Source organism: Thermobia domestica, chromosome 10, assembly GCF_964235325.1.
Source record: "Thermobia domestica chromosome 10, izTheDome1.hap1.1, whole genome shotgun sequence".
In the NCBI taxonomy this organism is placed as follows: Eukaryota; Metazoa; Arthropoda; class Insecta; order Zygentoma; family Lepismatidae; genus Thermobia; species Thermobia domestica.
Genome location: NC_137463.1, coordinates 178376578 through 178393869, shown reverse-complemented (window position 1 = coordinate 178393869; position 17292 = coordinate 178376578). Strand labels below are relative to the sequence as shown.

Below are 17292 nucleotides of genomic sequence, written 5' to 3'. Positions count from 1 at the left end.
AAGACGTTGCTAGGAGGTCGTCCATGCTGGTAGGAATTATTTTCGATCTTCTAGTACGTCTTAGGTGGCATATCGATGTTCGAAGGTCCTGGGTGCTACAGAGCTTTCTTGGTTGCCTTTTATATAAACAAATAATGCTTTGTTTGTTGATAAACTATTAGCTGCAGCAATGCTATATAAACGTGCTTCTGTTAAGTCTAACGTGGAATCCGAAACACACGTGTTTTCAGCAGGAATCAAACAACTTTCTTGCACAGAATTTATGCATGCTCCTTTAAGAATGACAGAAACTTTTTACAATGCTAGGTTAGATAGGAAATTTTAGAGTAGATACTACTACTAAATTTTAGAGTAGATACTACTAAATAAATTTAATTTCTCCTGCTGATGGGAAGGTTTGGGGTCCACAATATTATAGTATTAACTAACTAACTAACTAACTCTATGGCCTATGGAACCCGGAGGTTCAGTGCCGCGTTCACAAAAGCTCTCCACTGACTTCTATCCTTAGCTAATTGCATCCAGTTTCTACTTTGTATTCCTATCTCTGCGAGATCCATCTTAATATTGTCCTCCCATCTGCGCCTAGGTCTTCCTAATGGTCGTTTTCCTATGGGTCTACCAGTCAAGACTTTGAAAGCGTTTCTACTTTCTTCCATTCTAGCTACATGACCTGCCCACCTAAGCCTCCTAGACTTGACGACCCTAACAATGTTGGGTAAACCGTTTAAACTATGTAGTTCCTCGTTATGAAGCTTCCGCCATTCCCCATTCTCGTTCCTCTTGGGTCCGAATATTCGTCTCAGGATCCTGTTCTCAAATACTTTCAGTCTATGTTCTTCCCTCAGAGTAAGCGACCATGTTTCACAACCATACAGAACAACAGGCATGATTATCGTTTTATATATTTTAAGCTTCAAATTCATCGACAGAATTCGCGACGACAAGAGATTTTGAACCGAATAGTAACACGAATTCCCTGCTTTTAGTCGACATTTAATTTCTTCGTGAATATGATTTTCGTCTGTTAATATTGATCCTAAATATTTGAAAGTATCTACTTTATCAAAAGCATTATTTAATATTTTAACGCCTCCACAATTTGCCGTATTACGGTCCCGGCGCACTTCCATGTATTTAGTTTTCTCTGCATTTACTTCTAAACCCATGTCCCTGCAAGCGTTTAATAAGATCTCTGCATTTATTTCTACTGTTCTCCTATCATCCCCTATTAAATTTACATCATCAGCATATGCCATAACCTGATGAATGCCGTTCAACTCTAGGCCCTGGTTGCTATCTTTGATTTTCCTTATGGCGTATTCCAGCACAAAGTTAAATAATAATGGCGACAACGCATCTCCTTGTTTCAGGCCATTTTCGACGTGGAAGCTCGTGGACAAAAATTTTCCTACCCGGACTTTACTTTGGGATTCACTTAAACATATCTTAATTAATCTAATTAGCTTTCTCGGTATTCCAAGTTCTGTAAGAACGTTGTATAATGTTTCTCTCCTAACCGAGTCGTAAGCCTTTCTAAAATCAATAAATAGTTGATGTACCGGGGTATTGTATTCCCACTTCTTTTCGAGTATTTGGCGAATGGTAAATATTTGGTCGATAGTTGATCGATTTCGTCTAAATCCGCACTGATAATCTCCAATAATTTCATCTGCGTATGGGGTCAATCTTGCTAACAGAATATTTGAAAGGATTTTATAGGATGTTGACAGAAGAGAAATGCCTCGATAATTATTACAGTCAGTTTTGTCGCCTTTCTTGTGAATTGGAACAATGATTGATTCTTTCCACTCTTGTGGCAATTCTTCCTTGTTCCAGATAAGGAGAATGAGTTTGTGTATCTTGTTCCACAATTTTTCGCCTCCAGCTAAAATTAACTCAGCCGGAATTTCATCTACACCCGGAGATTTGTGTTTCTTCAATTTCTTTATAGCGGCTTCCACTTCTATTCGATTGGGTTCTGGAATATACGGTTCTGCGGTGTGTATATCCTTTTCTCCACTCACATTAGTTTTTGGCTGCGTGTTCAGCAAATCGTCAAAGAAATCTTTCCATCTATTTAAGAGGCTATCCGTATCGGTGAGAACTGTTCCGTCAGATTTCTTTAATATATAAGCACGAGGTTGATAGCCTTTCTTAAATTCGCTGATCCCCTTATACATGTCCCGAATATTTTTATTTTTACTATTATCTTCAAGTTCCTTAATTTTAGCTTTCAGAAAATCCCGTTTCTTTGTTCTAAAAGTTTTGGAAGAATGATACAAAATATTTTCGAGTTCTACGACCACGTTTGTTATAGAAGAAAGAAAGAATATCAAATGTAAATATTATAAGAAATATGTGCTTAACCAGAATTTCAGGAATGTTCCAAAAAAATGGATCAAAAATTGCACTCTTGGCAAGAAGTTTAAGAATGATTCATGAAATGCATCAGATGATAACTATCTTTGCCAATAGATAGCTTTTGGATCAGGGGCATACAATTTTTGAACGGCCTCCAAATAAAGTTTTCGTATTTTTTGCGGAATAAGCCTATCTTGCTGTGTTCAGTGATAGTTTGAGTTGGGATACGCTATATGTAGTTCTCCGGATGTAAGGCATACAAAAAAAATGATTGAATGAAATATATTCGATATTTTTAGTCAGTGCCAAAAAAGTTTTGAACGGCCCATAAATCGAGTTTTCGTATCTTTTTGAGGAATAAGAGCATCATATAGAGTTCCGTGATAGATTTGGATTTGCTACACTGTATGTAGATCTCCAGATATAAGACGTACAAGAAAATGTTTGATTAAATTAAATATACTGGAATTTTTGTTCAGGAGCCACAAAATTTTTGAGGCCCCTAAATCGAATTTTGGTATCTTTTGCGGAATAAGAACATCATACTGAGTTATGTGATAGTTTGGGTTTGGCTGCGTTATATGTAATTCTCCACACATGGGGAGTACAAGATTTTATTTAACTTGAAATATTTTGGATCTTTTGATCCCAAAAGTATGTATGTCATTGTTAATATATTAAAAGGAATAATATGCTTATTAACAGTGTACTTTGTTATATACAAAATATATAAATAAATAACTAAGTATTTGTTCCATCGAAAGAAAAACTATCAATTCAAACCGGAAACGAACGACGTACTTTCAGCGAAAGGAAAGTATGTTTTCCTTGTTTCTCTTGAAAATTGTTTACAATAATCTGTCAGCTCGACAATCAATCGATTGGTACATACCTTAAATTTGGAAAATATTTCGGCTTAATAAATTAAAATTTAAATTTATATTTAAATTTTAGACTATACCTCTTAAACTTGATTATCTACTGTCGACTTCCTATCATCGTAATAAAGAGCCTAATAGTCTGTAGGCTTCTTTTAGTATGAGTTTCACCTCAATCAGTGGGTTGATTCTATAGGTCCTGTCTCATACAGCCAAGCTGCTAAAAGGAACTTTAAACTCAAGATCAACTCAACTCAACAATCAATTTAAGTTTGCAAATAAATTATTTCCGTATTTTCTTGAAAGGGATTCCGTACAGGTACTTAGGGATTCCCGAAAAATGTGTGGGGGAAACAAACGTCAAAATAGCTCTGAATGAATAGGTTTCCCGCCTCACAACCATAAATTGTGTGTGCCATGAAATCTCAAACAGATACGAAATGGTGGACACTGTCATATCCGCTATGTGTGGTTGTATTACCACCAGGTGACCAACAATGAATTGGTGGATATGACGTGGAGGGAAAACACGTCGGGAGGTGATTCCACAACTGAAAACAAAGAAAAAAGAACGTATGAACATAGGTCGACAAAGGTGGCGTGGTCCAGCAGGAACCAGGCGAAAAAGCGCCGCACACCGTTGCTGAAGTAGATATTTCTCGAACGAAGAGAGATATTGACATCAGTCCAAAACAAAAAATAAAAACAGGGTCCGAAGGAAACGATGGTGCAAAGCGAATGGCGCAGAGGGAACTTTGCAAGAGGACTCCACACAGAAAGACAGGGAGTCACGTAAGCAGATATGGTAGTGGCAAAGTGACACATACGTATGCAGGGCTTGCGTACGAACGATGGGGTGAGAGCTGGATAGTGTAGATTCCCCATTATAGTGTCGGGGAACAATGCAAAGGAACACCGCCCGATATGGTGTGTTGTTCGACGGTACCGCAACAAACAGAATAGGCCAGTGGCGTATTTACGATTTTGTTTCGGGAGGGGCTTTACTAACTTTTGGGGGGGCTTTGCCTGGAAATGTGAAAATTCTGCAAGATATTTCATTTACTTTACCATACTAAGTAAGATTTCGGGGGTGGGGGCTTAAGCCCGGAAGCCACCCCCCTAAATACGCCACTGGAATAGGCTCTAACTTAATTACCGTTGCGATATGCAAGGTGGGTAAGATCTTACCCCAGAGTACGTTTCGGTTCCTTGAGGGGTGGGGACAATAAGAGGCGAGTGGGGCAATAGACTATAAATGTGCGTTTCAGATGTCATGATCTGTTCCACGTTTGCGGGGAGAGGGTTAAAGAAGACTATTGTAGAAAGACAAATAAGCGTTCCTTTCAAATTACTACAGCCAGCTTGGAATTTCATCTCGAGACCTAGTTCGTGGCTACGGCCTTGATTGCATGCACCACAAACCAATCAAGGCTTAGTTGAAGATCGAAACCGTTTGTTTGGATCGTCCTCCCAGTCTTACGTTAGCCTTGTGCATGGGTGGATTCGCTACGGAGGGGCGATTGAGACAATCGCCTGCACACAAGGAGGTGATAGGCTCGAAAAGTTGAGAACCACTGGACTCGGCAACCACGGGTGGAACAATATGGCTTGCAAGAAGAAACAAAGGAACAAGCCAGACTTGGACGGTTCAAGGAGATTACAAGGTCCAGAGGGTTATAGCTCCTATACTGCTAAAATACACTACATACGTACTTTGTTGATTTGCCCCCAAGAGGGCTCTCGTTTGCCAGTCCAGGTAGCTGCGATGTACAATGACAGTACTAAAGAAACACTGAGTGCACAACCAACGAGAGCAGACCTATCTTGTCTTTCGACATCATCCGTGCAGTTGAATTTTGTAACTAAACGTTGTGTGTTGTGCATCACGTGCATAGTGTTACCTGCTTTGATAATGGCCGATTACACCAATCAGGAAGAAGCTTACATGTTTTTGTGTATGGGGAAGCACATGGAAATGGTTTGCAAGCAGTACGGTGATACAACGAACTATATCCGAAAAGACATCAAACGCATCATACAACATTCGCAGCGTTGTTTCTTCGTTTGTGTATGACGAAACGTTTCGCCCTCCCATGTATGAAACGGCCATACCAGATGGGGAATGCACTCTGGATGCAAGAAACGTATTTTACGACATGTGCGCAATGACCCGTGTGTAAGTTGCAGGGAGGTTGCCCGTTGGCGTAGTGTCAGCTCTGAGAGGGTGTTGTCGATCCTGCATTCCAAAAAAAATATATATATACCTATCACTTGCAACGGATGCAGTTTCTATTGCCAGGGTATTTCCGTCCCAGGGCGGACTTTTGAACACAGGTTCTCCATTTGGTGGCAAAAACTGTCGGGTTTCTCTCCTCCATTTTGTTCACCGATCAAGCATAATTTGGAAGTGAAGGTATCCACAATTATTAAAATACTCATCTCTGGTCTGCGGATAATCAACATGGAATGATACAGGCCCGCCACCATCACCAGTTTCCTATCAACGTGTGGGCAGGAATTCTGGGTGATCATCACATTGGACCAGTTGTTCTTCCCCAACTAGTCACCGGGCCTATTTATCTGCACTTCTTGAGCGAGATACTTCCCACACTTCTGGAGGATGTGTCGTTGGTCTTACATATGAAGTACATGCTAAAAGGTGCAACGGCTTATTTCTGCCGTCCGGTGCGACACTATTTGAACAAGGTATTCCCGGACAAGTGGATCGGCCGGGGTGATAGTATGCCATTTCGTGCCCGTTCACTACATTTAAAACCTCTGGACTTTCATATATGCGGACATCTCAAAACTATTGTTTATGCTATTCCGGTACCTCATGTCCACACGTTTGAACAACGGGTCCGTGTCGCTAGTAACGCTTTGCGGGAAAAGCCAGCAACGTTTCTACGTGTGCGCCAATCTGTGTAACAACGTATGAACGCCTGCGTTCAGAATGGTGGACATTATTTTGATCATCTGCTTTAGTATTGTTACAGGTACAACGAACAACAAAAGTGTCTATCCCCCCTAAGTGCACAAATTGCATTACTTGAGAGCCAGGTAATTTACACGCCTCGGCAGATGCAACCCAACTTACACGTAACTTTTCTCAGCATTGGCAGCAGTTGGTAGCACTGAGTCAGGTCTTTATGCAAGTAAAATTGTAAGCAATGATGCGCGAAACATTTCTTCACTCTGAGATGTTTCTCTCTTGGTTAGAGCGTGTTGTCCAGTGAACACGGTAAGTTAATCTCAATATTGCTGTGTATGTAATGTATTATTTCATTATATACTTTACAGTAGTAGGGGTCGACGTATATTGAGCCGAGTCAGCAAAAATTTTCTCGATTCTGATTGGCTGAGAGAGGTCACGTGACGTTAGGCCCCGCCCACGCGGGAAATTCAAATTTTCAGGTCACGTGGTATGACGTCATGAGTCACCCTGCGGGGAAATCCCTCACCAAGATTTTTGAAAATTGTTCCCTTTTACGGGTAAGATGTGTGTTTTGATTGGTTGACAGCTGTCACATGATCTTAGACCCAGGGATATTTGAAAATTCGTTCCCTTTTACGGGTAAGATGAATCCTTTGGTACCCCAATGCTGATTGGCTGATAGAGGTCACGTGATCTTAGGCTCAGGGATTTTTTAAAATTCGTTTCCTTTTTATGGGTAAGATGATTGGTTGATAGCGGTCACATGATCTTAGACCCTGGGATTTTGAAATTTGGGTATCCTCTTTGATGAGTAGTTTGGTACTACGATACTGATTGGCTGATAGAGGTTACATGATCTTAGACCCGCTACACGGTGAACAGGTTACATGGTATGACGTTATGTTTTACCCTTGCGGGGAAATCCATCACTAATTCGTTTCCTTTTACGGGTAAGATAAGTGCTTTGGTACCTTGATTCTGATTGGATGATAGAGGTCACGTGATTTTAGGTCCTAGGATTTTTGAAATTAGGGTGTCCTTTCTGATGTACACTTTGGTATCTCGATTCTGATTGGCTGATAGAGGTCACATGATTTTAGACCCGTCACACGGTGAACAGATTACATGGGAATACCCCTCACTCATTTGTTTCCTTTTACAGGTAAGATGAATGCTTTGGTACATCAATTTTGATTGGTTGATAGAAGTCACATGATCTTAGCACCCCCCACACCCCATGAGTGAAATATAGAGCGATATGTCGGTGATCCTGGATTTTAGAATTTAGTTCCCTTTTTATGGTTATGCGTAAAGTTCCCATGAAGGGTTCAACCTCCTCCTTAAATAACCCTTTTTGGGTATCATGATATTGTACTGAAGTTTACATTAAATATTATCGTTCTCTTTGACAGATAAGATGATTCTTACCTTGATGGAGATCTTGTCCTTGAATTAGTAGCCTATGTCTCTGGAAGTAACAATGGTGAAAGAGGGGTGTCGCTTGTAGATTTCTTATAACACATTGTTGTGAGTTTAAGCGATTTATTGCTCAGTAAGCGCTTCATTAATGGAAACAGTGTTGCCAGATTTTTCTTACCGAAACTGCTTCGATTCTTTTCGAAACGGTTCCGCAGAGTACAAGAAATTTTAAACTAAAAATTTTTTCGAACTAAAAAAATTTCAAAACTAAAAATTTTCAAACAAAAAATTTTCGAACTAAAAATTTTGAAACAAAAAAGTTTCAAACAAAAAATTTTCGAACCCAAAAAAAATTTTCGAACTAAAAAAAATTGAAACAAAATTTTGTCGAACTAAAACATTTTTTAAAAACAAAAGTTTCGAACTAAAGATGTAAATCACATCTAAACATTTTCAAATCAAACTTTTTATCGAACTAAACTTTTAAAATTTTCGAACTAGAAATTTAAACCAAGTTTTAGAAAAATCCTAAGAAATATTTCTTCCAGGAATCGAACTCAGGTCTTTCAAACCAAAGATGTGTATCCTAACCGCTTAGCTATGAATGAATTCGGATTTAATCATGCTTGGTGGGTTTCGAACCATGGTCCTTGAAAAGGATACACTTATACTTTATGAAAATAAATCTGACAGTGTAACGCTTCCGTTCGTGGATTAAAATAAAATGCTGATAGACTTCTTTGTGTGACGACATAGAAGCACATATGATTGAAAATGCAAACGTCAGCGGATCGCATTACTTTTGTTTTACTACGAACGTGTCAGCATGATTCATGGAAAAAAAGCAAACATTGACATTCTCGTATGGAATATGAGGAAAATGAAATGTCGTCACAGTTACGACAGGTAGTGACATGATCCTGACAGAAAGCATTTTGGGATCAGAACTGTGATACTAGATGTTGTAACTATTGAGAAACTTGAATGACGTCACGATCGATTGTTACACATCGTTTTGGTTCGTGATTCATGACAAGAGCAGCGAGCGTTTTGATTGGTTCGTTGTGATGTCATTTTATAAATTTCCTCGTTTCTGATTGGTTGATGATGACATCGTTTTCACAACGACCTAAATAAAAATCTAAATTTCATTTTTCAAATCCTACATCGCTCTCAACTATCGTGTGATAAGGTCTACTTTTAAAAGTGTCTTTATTTAAGAAGCTTTACTGCACCGACTTTTTGTTCATTGAATTTGAGGTAAGTTCAGTGAGATTTTATTTTTCACACAAGATTCCAAAATCATTTTTATTTTATATTTGTGAGCGGATTACGAATACACTGTTTTACTTTTAGTACGAAATATTTAGACTATGAAGAAATTAGTGGAATGGGAAAGTGGGAGTACGAATCAGGATCCCCACACATTAGAAGTAAGCACGATAAATGATATGGTTTAGCACCCCTTCAGCGAGCGCCCGTCGGGAATTGAACCATGGCCAAAGATGTGTGCGCTTAGTTTTGAAAAGAATACATTACAAAATTTCAGAAACTATGCCTGAGAATAATATGGTTCGATACCCTTTGAAACCATTAGCGGCCCCTTCAGCTTAACGTGATATTCGAGCAATCACCTGGGATTGAACCAGGGCCAGAGGTGTGTACGTCAATCATTTAGCTTAGTTTTGAAAAGAATGTATGATAACGCATGAGAATATTAAATTTCAGAAAAGGCTTGACAACGCTCCGATGTGGAAAGCAAACCCACCGAGGATTGAACCAGGACCTTCCACGTTAGAAGCATGTACGCTAACCACTTAACCATGAGTGCATGAATATGTGTTTAAAAAGATTTACGCTATACAGATTTTGTTTTGACAATTACGTATGTGTAACGTTAATGGTTGGTGAACCTCTTCAACTTGCAAACGCATCATTTAAAGGTCGTTGTGAGTAGAAAAAAAAATGCTTACGCGTACTTTGTCACATCTCAGTACTGTTGAAACATTCATTCATTTCATGCATTCTTTTTTTATCACTATAGAATGGTAGGTCAGTTACATGCTGATGTAATGGTCTCGAGTTTGACAGCAATAAAACACACATTTCAGTAACATAATTATTTTAAAAAAAAAACTGATTTCAAGTACATGTGCTTTCATAATGAGATTCTGAACGTCACCGCCAGGAATCAAACTCAGGACCTTTACATGAATTGCTTAGTTAAGAATTTATCATGAATGTTATGATTTCCTGGGCTAAGCGGTTAGCATACGTGCCTTTGGTGTGGGAGACCAGGGTTCGATTCCCGGCGGGGAGCTCATGTGGTTCGGATTCCACGTTAATCAGTAGGTCCACGTCTCATATAGCCTCGCTGCTGAAAGGGACGCTAAACTAAAAAATCAAAAAATCAACTCAAATTCACGCTGCTCAATTCCTTTTTTTCCCATTACATATTTGTTTTACCGTACCTGTTTGTTGTTTTTATTTTTTAACCATGGCCGAATCGGGTTTTACTGTTCGCAATGAAATCACTCGACATTATAGACGATTTATGTACGTTTATGTATTATGAGGTGTGCACGTCAACCATTTAGCTTAGTTTTGAAAAGAATGTATGATAACGTGTGAGAATATTAAATTTCAGAATAGGCTTGACATGCCCCGACGTGGAAAGCAAACCCACCGAGGCTTGAACCAGGACCTTCCACGTCCGAACCATGTACGCTAACCGCTTAGTCACAATAAAAAAAATACGCTATACAGATTTTGTTTCGACAATTACGCATGGGTATCGTTAATGTTTGATGAATCTCTTCAACTTGCAAGCGCATCATTTAAAGGTCGTTGTGAGTAGAAAAAATGCTTACGCGTGCTTTATCACATCTCAGTACTGATGAAACATTCATTCATTTCATGCATTCTTTTTATCACTATAGAATGATAGGTCAGTTACATGCTGATGTAATGGTCTCGAGTTTGACAGCAATAAAACAAACATTTCAGTAACATAATTATTTTTTTTTTAAAAAAACTTTGATTTCTAGTACGTGTGCTTTCATAATGAGATTCTGAACGTCACCGCCAGGAATCAAACTCAGGACCTTTACATGAATTGCTTAGTTAAGAATTTATCATGAATGTTATGATTTCCTGTTTATCAGGTGATTAAGATTTTTCTTTCTTCTTTTCTTTTGTAGTAAATTCACGCTGCACAATTCCTTTTTCCATTACACATTTGTTTTACCGTACCTGTTTGTTTTCTCCTGTTTTTAACCATGGCCGAATCGGGTTTTACTGTTCGCAATGAAATCACTCGTCATTATAGACGATTTAACATTGAGGGCAGAATGCTCGAAATTCAATTCAACGCACCGCCCGTAGGAACCGATATCATACAGTATGTACATAATAGTTTCCAATCAATGCTGGACCATTTGTTAGCCAATGTCGACGATGAGGCGATGGTTGGTTTATCAGTAATATCACCACGCAACACGAATAAACCGTTTTGGGTGAGTTTTCGCCAAGCACGAAACTTAACACTGGAAACGATGTGGGCCTCATTTGAAAGAGTTTTACAAAGTAACAATGCATTTCTCCTGCACGAGCCATTCACTGTTCATTTCCATCGTGTCGATATTCCACGTGGCTATGGTGGTTTGCGGCAAGGAGTACTTCAAAATGAAGAATTATTACGAATCAAGCGAGGGATTGTACGTGTAAAAAATCAAGATTCAAGGTGCCTGGCGTACGCCCTTGTTATTGCTATTGGCCTGAAAAAATACAAGAATGTAGATGTGAAACGACATAGACAATATCAAGATCAATCAAAATGTGTTGTTGACGATGAAGTGAATGCATTATGTGCAAATGCAGGAGTGAATTTGGATCATGGTGCCAGTGTAAATGAAATTCGACAATTCCAGGCATACCTCAAAGAATATAAAATTACAGTGTATACTAGTTTCACAGGTCATGACATCATGTACGAGGGGCCCAACGACGAAAATCGCACTCCCATAAATTTGATTTGTTTAGCTGGACATTTTGACATCATTCAATCTTTAACTGCTTGTTTTGCAACCAATTTCTACTGTGAAGCGTGCCATAAAAAATACAGTGAACGTAACAGACATGTGAAAAATTGTCCTGTAACATGCTCCAAATGTCTACAGAGACCTCTATGCGACAAGAACCAAACGCCGATATTATGCAACGACTGCAATCGTCAATTTTACGGCGAAGAATGTTTTAACAATCATCGTAATATTGTATATCATCGTGGGGAACCTGTATGCAAAATGGTGCAGCAATGTACTAGATGTTACAGAGTATATTCTTTTGTACGAAGTGGACAACGCATTCATGATTGCAATGAGATCTTTTGCAATGTTTGTAAGAAGATTGTTCCAGGATCCCATCAATGTTTTATGCTTCCTGATCGACAATGCTTGAAACCTGGTGTTCCTTCACTCATGCACGCAAAGAAAGCCTTGTTGATATTCTATGATATAGAATCTATGCAGGACACGAATATTGGCGATAATACGTATGTACACATTCCAAATTTATTGGTTGCACAACAAGTATGTTATGCATGTGTTGAAAACAATAATATCCAGCAGTCTTGCAGTACGTGTGGTCAGCGCCAGCATATTTTCCAAGGAGAGGATCCAGTTTATGATTTTCTCCAGTACTTGCGGGAACGTCGTCCCAATATAAATAGGATTTTCTGTGTCGCGCACAACGCTAAGGGATACGATGGACATTTTATCCTAAAGACCATGGTAGAACAATGTCAATGGAGACCTGACGTCATATTAAATGGGACCAAGATACTGAGTTTAACGTTGAATAATCTGACGTTCATTGACTCGTTGAACTTCCTACCTATGGCATTAAGTAAATTGTCAAAAGCGTTCAATTTACCCGCAACCAAAGGCTACTTCCCGCATTTCTTCAACACCAAGGAGAATCAATCGTATATTGGACCACTTCCAGAAACGAAGTATTATGGTGCAGATGAAATGGCCGTCGAAGACAGAAACAAGTTCATGCAGTGGTACAACGATCATCGTAATGACACGTTTGATTTTCAGAAAGAAATTCTCAAGTATTGTATTCAAGATGTCAATGTACTGCGGCAAGCATGCGTTTCGTTTATGACGTCATTTGAAACAGAAACCAAAGTGAATCCCTTCTTGGAGACGATCACGATTGCCAGTGCTTCCAATTTAGTATTTCGCCGGAATTTCCTTAAACCCAACACCATAGGAATTCTACCGGCACATGGCTATCGATGGAGAAGTACCCAATCGATCGCTGCAATGCAATGGCTGGGCTACATTGAAAAAACCGAAGAAAAACAAATCTTACATGCGGCCCGACAAAAAGAAGTGTTTATTGCGGAATTCCATGTTGATGGCTACTACCAAGATCCTGAGACGTTAGAGGAGCACGTCTACGAGCATGCCGGCTGCTTTTATCACGGGTGTAAAGTATGTTTTACTACAGGCCGTAATCAGCCCATCTATGGCAATCCAGAAGACACCATGGAATTCCGTTATGAACGAACGCAACGCAAAAATGCAAGACTGCGTGAATTGGGGTACATTGTACATGAAATGTGGGAGTGCGAATTTAATCAGTTCTTAAAACAAAATCCTGCAATGGCGACGTATCTGAAGAATCACCCGTACATGAACCGCAGACCATTAAATCCAAGAGATAGCTTTTTTGGAGGAAGGACCAATTGCGTGAAATTGTACCACCAAGTCGACGAAAAAGCAGGGGAAGTAATAAAATATTTCGATATTGTCTCGCTTTATCCTTACATCAATAAGTGTGCTAAATACCCTGTAGGGCATCCACGAATTTATCTACAGGGTGATGAAAATATACCACCAATAAATAAAGTCAATGGTCTAATCAAAATGACGATATTACCAAGTCGCCATCTTTATCATGGTCTCCTGCCTTACCGATGTAACAAGAAACTACTCTTTCCACTGTGTGCTGCGTGTGCCGAAGAAATGAACCCAGACCCTACAGCAACGTGTACACACAACGACCAGGAGCGGTGCCTCACTGGAACATGGGTATCATATGAAATCCAGAAAGCAGTAGAATTAGGATATCAACCAGTGGAAATTTTTGAAATTTGGGATTATGACATTGAACAATATGATCCCATCACGAAAACAGGTGGCTTGTTCACGGAATATATCAATACGTTTTTGAAATCAAAAATGGAAGCGTCTGGCTGGCCTAGTTCCTGTGTGACCGAAGAAGACAAATCAAAATTCATACAAACCGTCCTGGAGCGTGAAGGTATTGCATTGGATCCGACCAAAATTGAAAATAATCCTGCAAGAAGAAGTTTATCTAAGCTTTGTGGGAACTCTCTATGGGGAAAGCTTTGCCAGCGTACAAACTTTAGCCAGACCACAATTATTGATCGGCCGGAAGAATTTTATGAAAAACTCACTTCCCCCGACATTAAACTCCATCAAATTGTACCCATCAATGATACGATGTTGTATGCGTTCTGGGAGTACAATGAACATGTGCCTGTTCAAAACCGAAACACCAATGTCGTGTTAGGTGCATTTACAACATGTCAGGCACGTCTGGAACTGTACAAGTACCTGGAAATGTTGCAGGAACGTGTTTTATATTTCGACACGGATTCTGTGATATTTACGGAGAAGCCCGGGGAGCCAACCATTGAACCTTCAACGTACTTGGGATGCTTATCGAATGAGATGGAGTCTTACGGACCACGAGCATACATCAAGACATTTGTCAGTGGAGGACCGAAAAATTACAGCCTAGAAATATACAATCCGGATACCAACGTCACCAGTTACATATGTAAAATTAGAGGATTTACATTAAATTACAATGCAGGACAACAATTAAATTTCAACACGCTAAAAGAAATGATTACAAATCAATGCCGTGGACAAGTCACCATCACTATCCCCCATAAGATATGCAGTACCAAAGACCATACCATCGTCACACGCAAAGAAGAAAAAATGTACAGTATCCAGTACACAAAACGTCGATTTAAAGAATTCAATTCCTACGATACGGTTCCGTACGGGTACGTTAAAAAACAGAAGATGGAACTGGAAAAAGAAGATGAAGAAGAAAAAACTGTAAACACCCAATAAGACCGCCATTTCTTTTTTTTCCTTTTCCTTTTCTTCTTTCCCTTCCTTAACCACAAAGCAGCAACACCAAGAAGAAAATGAAGTACCCACAAGAGTTCATAAACCACCACCAACACCATCAGTGGAAGAAATGTAGTCATCTCGTACCGAAGGAGGAACCTTAACCATAAAGCAGCAACACCAAGAAAAAATGCAGTACCCAGAAGAGTTCATAAACATCCATCAGTGGAAGAAAATGCTGTCATCTCGTACCCGAGGAGGAAGATGAACCTAAGCACATCCATCATTTACGAGTAAGTTTTATTTCTCTCTTATCAATATTGACTCATTTTTATTGTTTCAGAAAAAAAAAAGAAATTCTTAAAGTAATCCGTCGTTTCTTCTTTTTCTTTACAGGATACGGCTACAAGATTCGAAGATGATGACGCGTCCAACATATTCATTAAACTAGATCCTGTATTTATTATGTTAATAAACATGTATAGGAAGACCACATACCTTTCGTTAAATACAACAAGTTGAAAAAAAATATGTTTTATTATTTCTTGAAACCCTGAACACTTGTTTTCAAATCATGGTAATCTTGAAAATTTAAGGTGGAAAATATATTCAAGATTTGGTTTACATGATTTTGTTCGAAAAAATAATTAAAGAATTTTTAGTGTCCAAAATTTGGTTTTTAATTTAGTTCGAAAAAAATTGGATTTGAAAATTTTTAGATGTGGTTTACAACTTTAGTTCGAAACTTGTTTTTAAAAATTGGTTCGAAATTTTTTGAAATTTTTTTTGGTTCGAAAATTTTTTGTTCGAAAATTTTTGATCTGAAAATTTAGTTCGAAAGTTTTTAGTTTAAAATTTTTTGTTAAAAAAAAATTATTTAAATTTTTAGTTCGAAAATATTTTGTAATTTTTGTTTCAAAATTTTTTAGTTCGAAAATTTTTTGTTTGAAAATTTTTAGTTTTGAAATTTTTTTAGTTCGAAAAATTTTTTAGTTTAAAATTTCTTGTACTCTGCGGAACCGTTTCGAAAAGAATCGGAGCAGTTTCGGTAAGAAAAATCTGGCAACACTGTTTCCATTAATGAAGCGCTTACTGAGCAATAAATCGCTTAAACTCACAACAATGTGTTATAAGAAATCTACAAGCGACACCCCTCTTTCACCATTGTTACTTCCAGAGACATAGGCTACTAATTCAAGGACAAGATCTCCATCAAGGTAAGAATCATCTTATCTGTCAAAGAGAACGATAATATTTAATGTAAACTTCAGTACAATATCATGATACCCAAAAAGGGTTATTTAAGGAGGAGGTTGAACCCTTCATGGGAACTTTACGCATAACCATAAAAAGGGAACTAAATTCTAAAATCCAGGATCACCGACATATCGCTCTATATTTCACTCATGGGGTGTGGGGGGTGCTAAGATCATGTGACTTCTATCAACCAATCAAAATTGATGTACCAAAGCATTCATCTTACCTGTAAAAGGAAACAAATGAGTGAGGGGTATTCCCATGTAATCTGTTCACCGTGTGACGGGTCTAAAATCATGTGACCTCTATCAGCCAATCAGAATCGAGATACCAAAGTGTACATCAGAAAGGACACCCTAATTTCAAAAATCCTAGGACCTAAAATCACGTGACCTCTATCATCCAATCAGAATCAAGGTACCAAAGCACTTATCTTACCCGTAAAAGGAAACGAATTAGTGATGGATTTCCCCGCAAGGGTAAAACATAACGTCATACCATGTAACCTGTTCACCGTGTAGCGGGTCTAAGATCATGTAACCTCTATCAGCCAATCAGTATCGTAGTACCAAACTACTCATCAAAGAGGATACCCAAATTTCAAAATCCCAGGGTCTAAGATCATGTGACCGCTATCAACCAATCATCTTACCCATAAAAAGGAAACGAATTTTAAAAAATCCCTGAGCCTAAGATCACGTGACCTCTATCAGCCAATCAGCATTGGGGTACCAAAGGATTCATCTTACCCGTAAAAGGGAACGAATTTTCAAATATCCCTGGGTCTAAGATCATGTGACAGCTGTCAACCAATCAAAACACACATCTTACCCGTAAAAGGGAACAATTTTCAAAAATCTTGGTGAGGGATTTCCCCGCAGGGTGACTCATGACGTCATACCACGTGACCTGAAAATTTGAATTTCCCGCGTGGGCGGGGCCTAACGTCACGTGACCTCTCTCAGCCAATCAGAATCGAGAAAATTTTTGCTGACTCGGCTCAATATACGTCGACCCCTACTACTTTTACATTCAAAGAAATAAAAACACTGATCACACATGGATCAGAAAATGCTTAATCGTACACAAAAATATCAAACCTAGATCACGCTGCCATTGTCGACCAATGTCCATACGGGCTTGTTTCCATGTTTTAAGTTGTGGAATCACCTCTAGATGTGTCTTCCCACCACTTCCTTGTTGGTCACTTGGTGGTTATTGAACCACACATAGCGATTATAACGGGTGTCCACCACTT

At 38.8% G+C, this 17292-nt stretch overlaps 1 protein-coding gene across 1 annotated transcript; it reads left to right on the top strand.

Annotated features, from left to right (window-relative positions):
• The first annotated feature begins 13036 nt into the window (after positions 1-13036).
• Positions 13037-15209, top strand: LOC145662117 (uncharacterized). The gene is made up of 2 exons (XM_081727451.1): positions 13037-15070; positions 15174-15209. The coding sequence occupies exon 1, from the start codon at positions 13152-13154 to the stop codon at positions 14775-14777; it is 1626 nt and encodes a 541-aa protein (XP_081583577.1). The 5' UTR covers positions 13037-13151; the 3' UTR covers positions 14778-15070; positions 15174-15209.
• The last annotated feature ends 2083 nt before the right edge of the window (positions 15210-17292 follow it).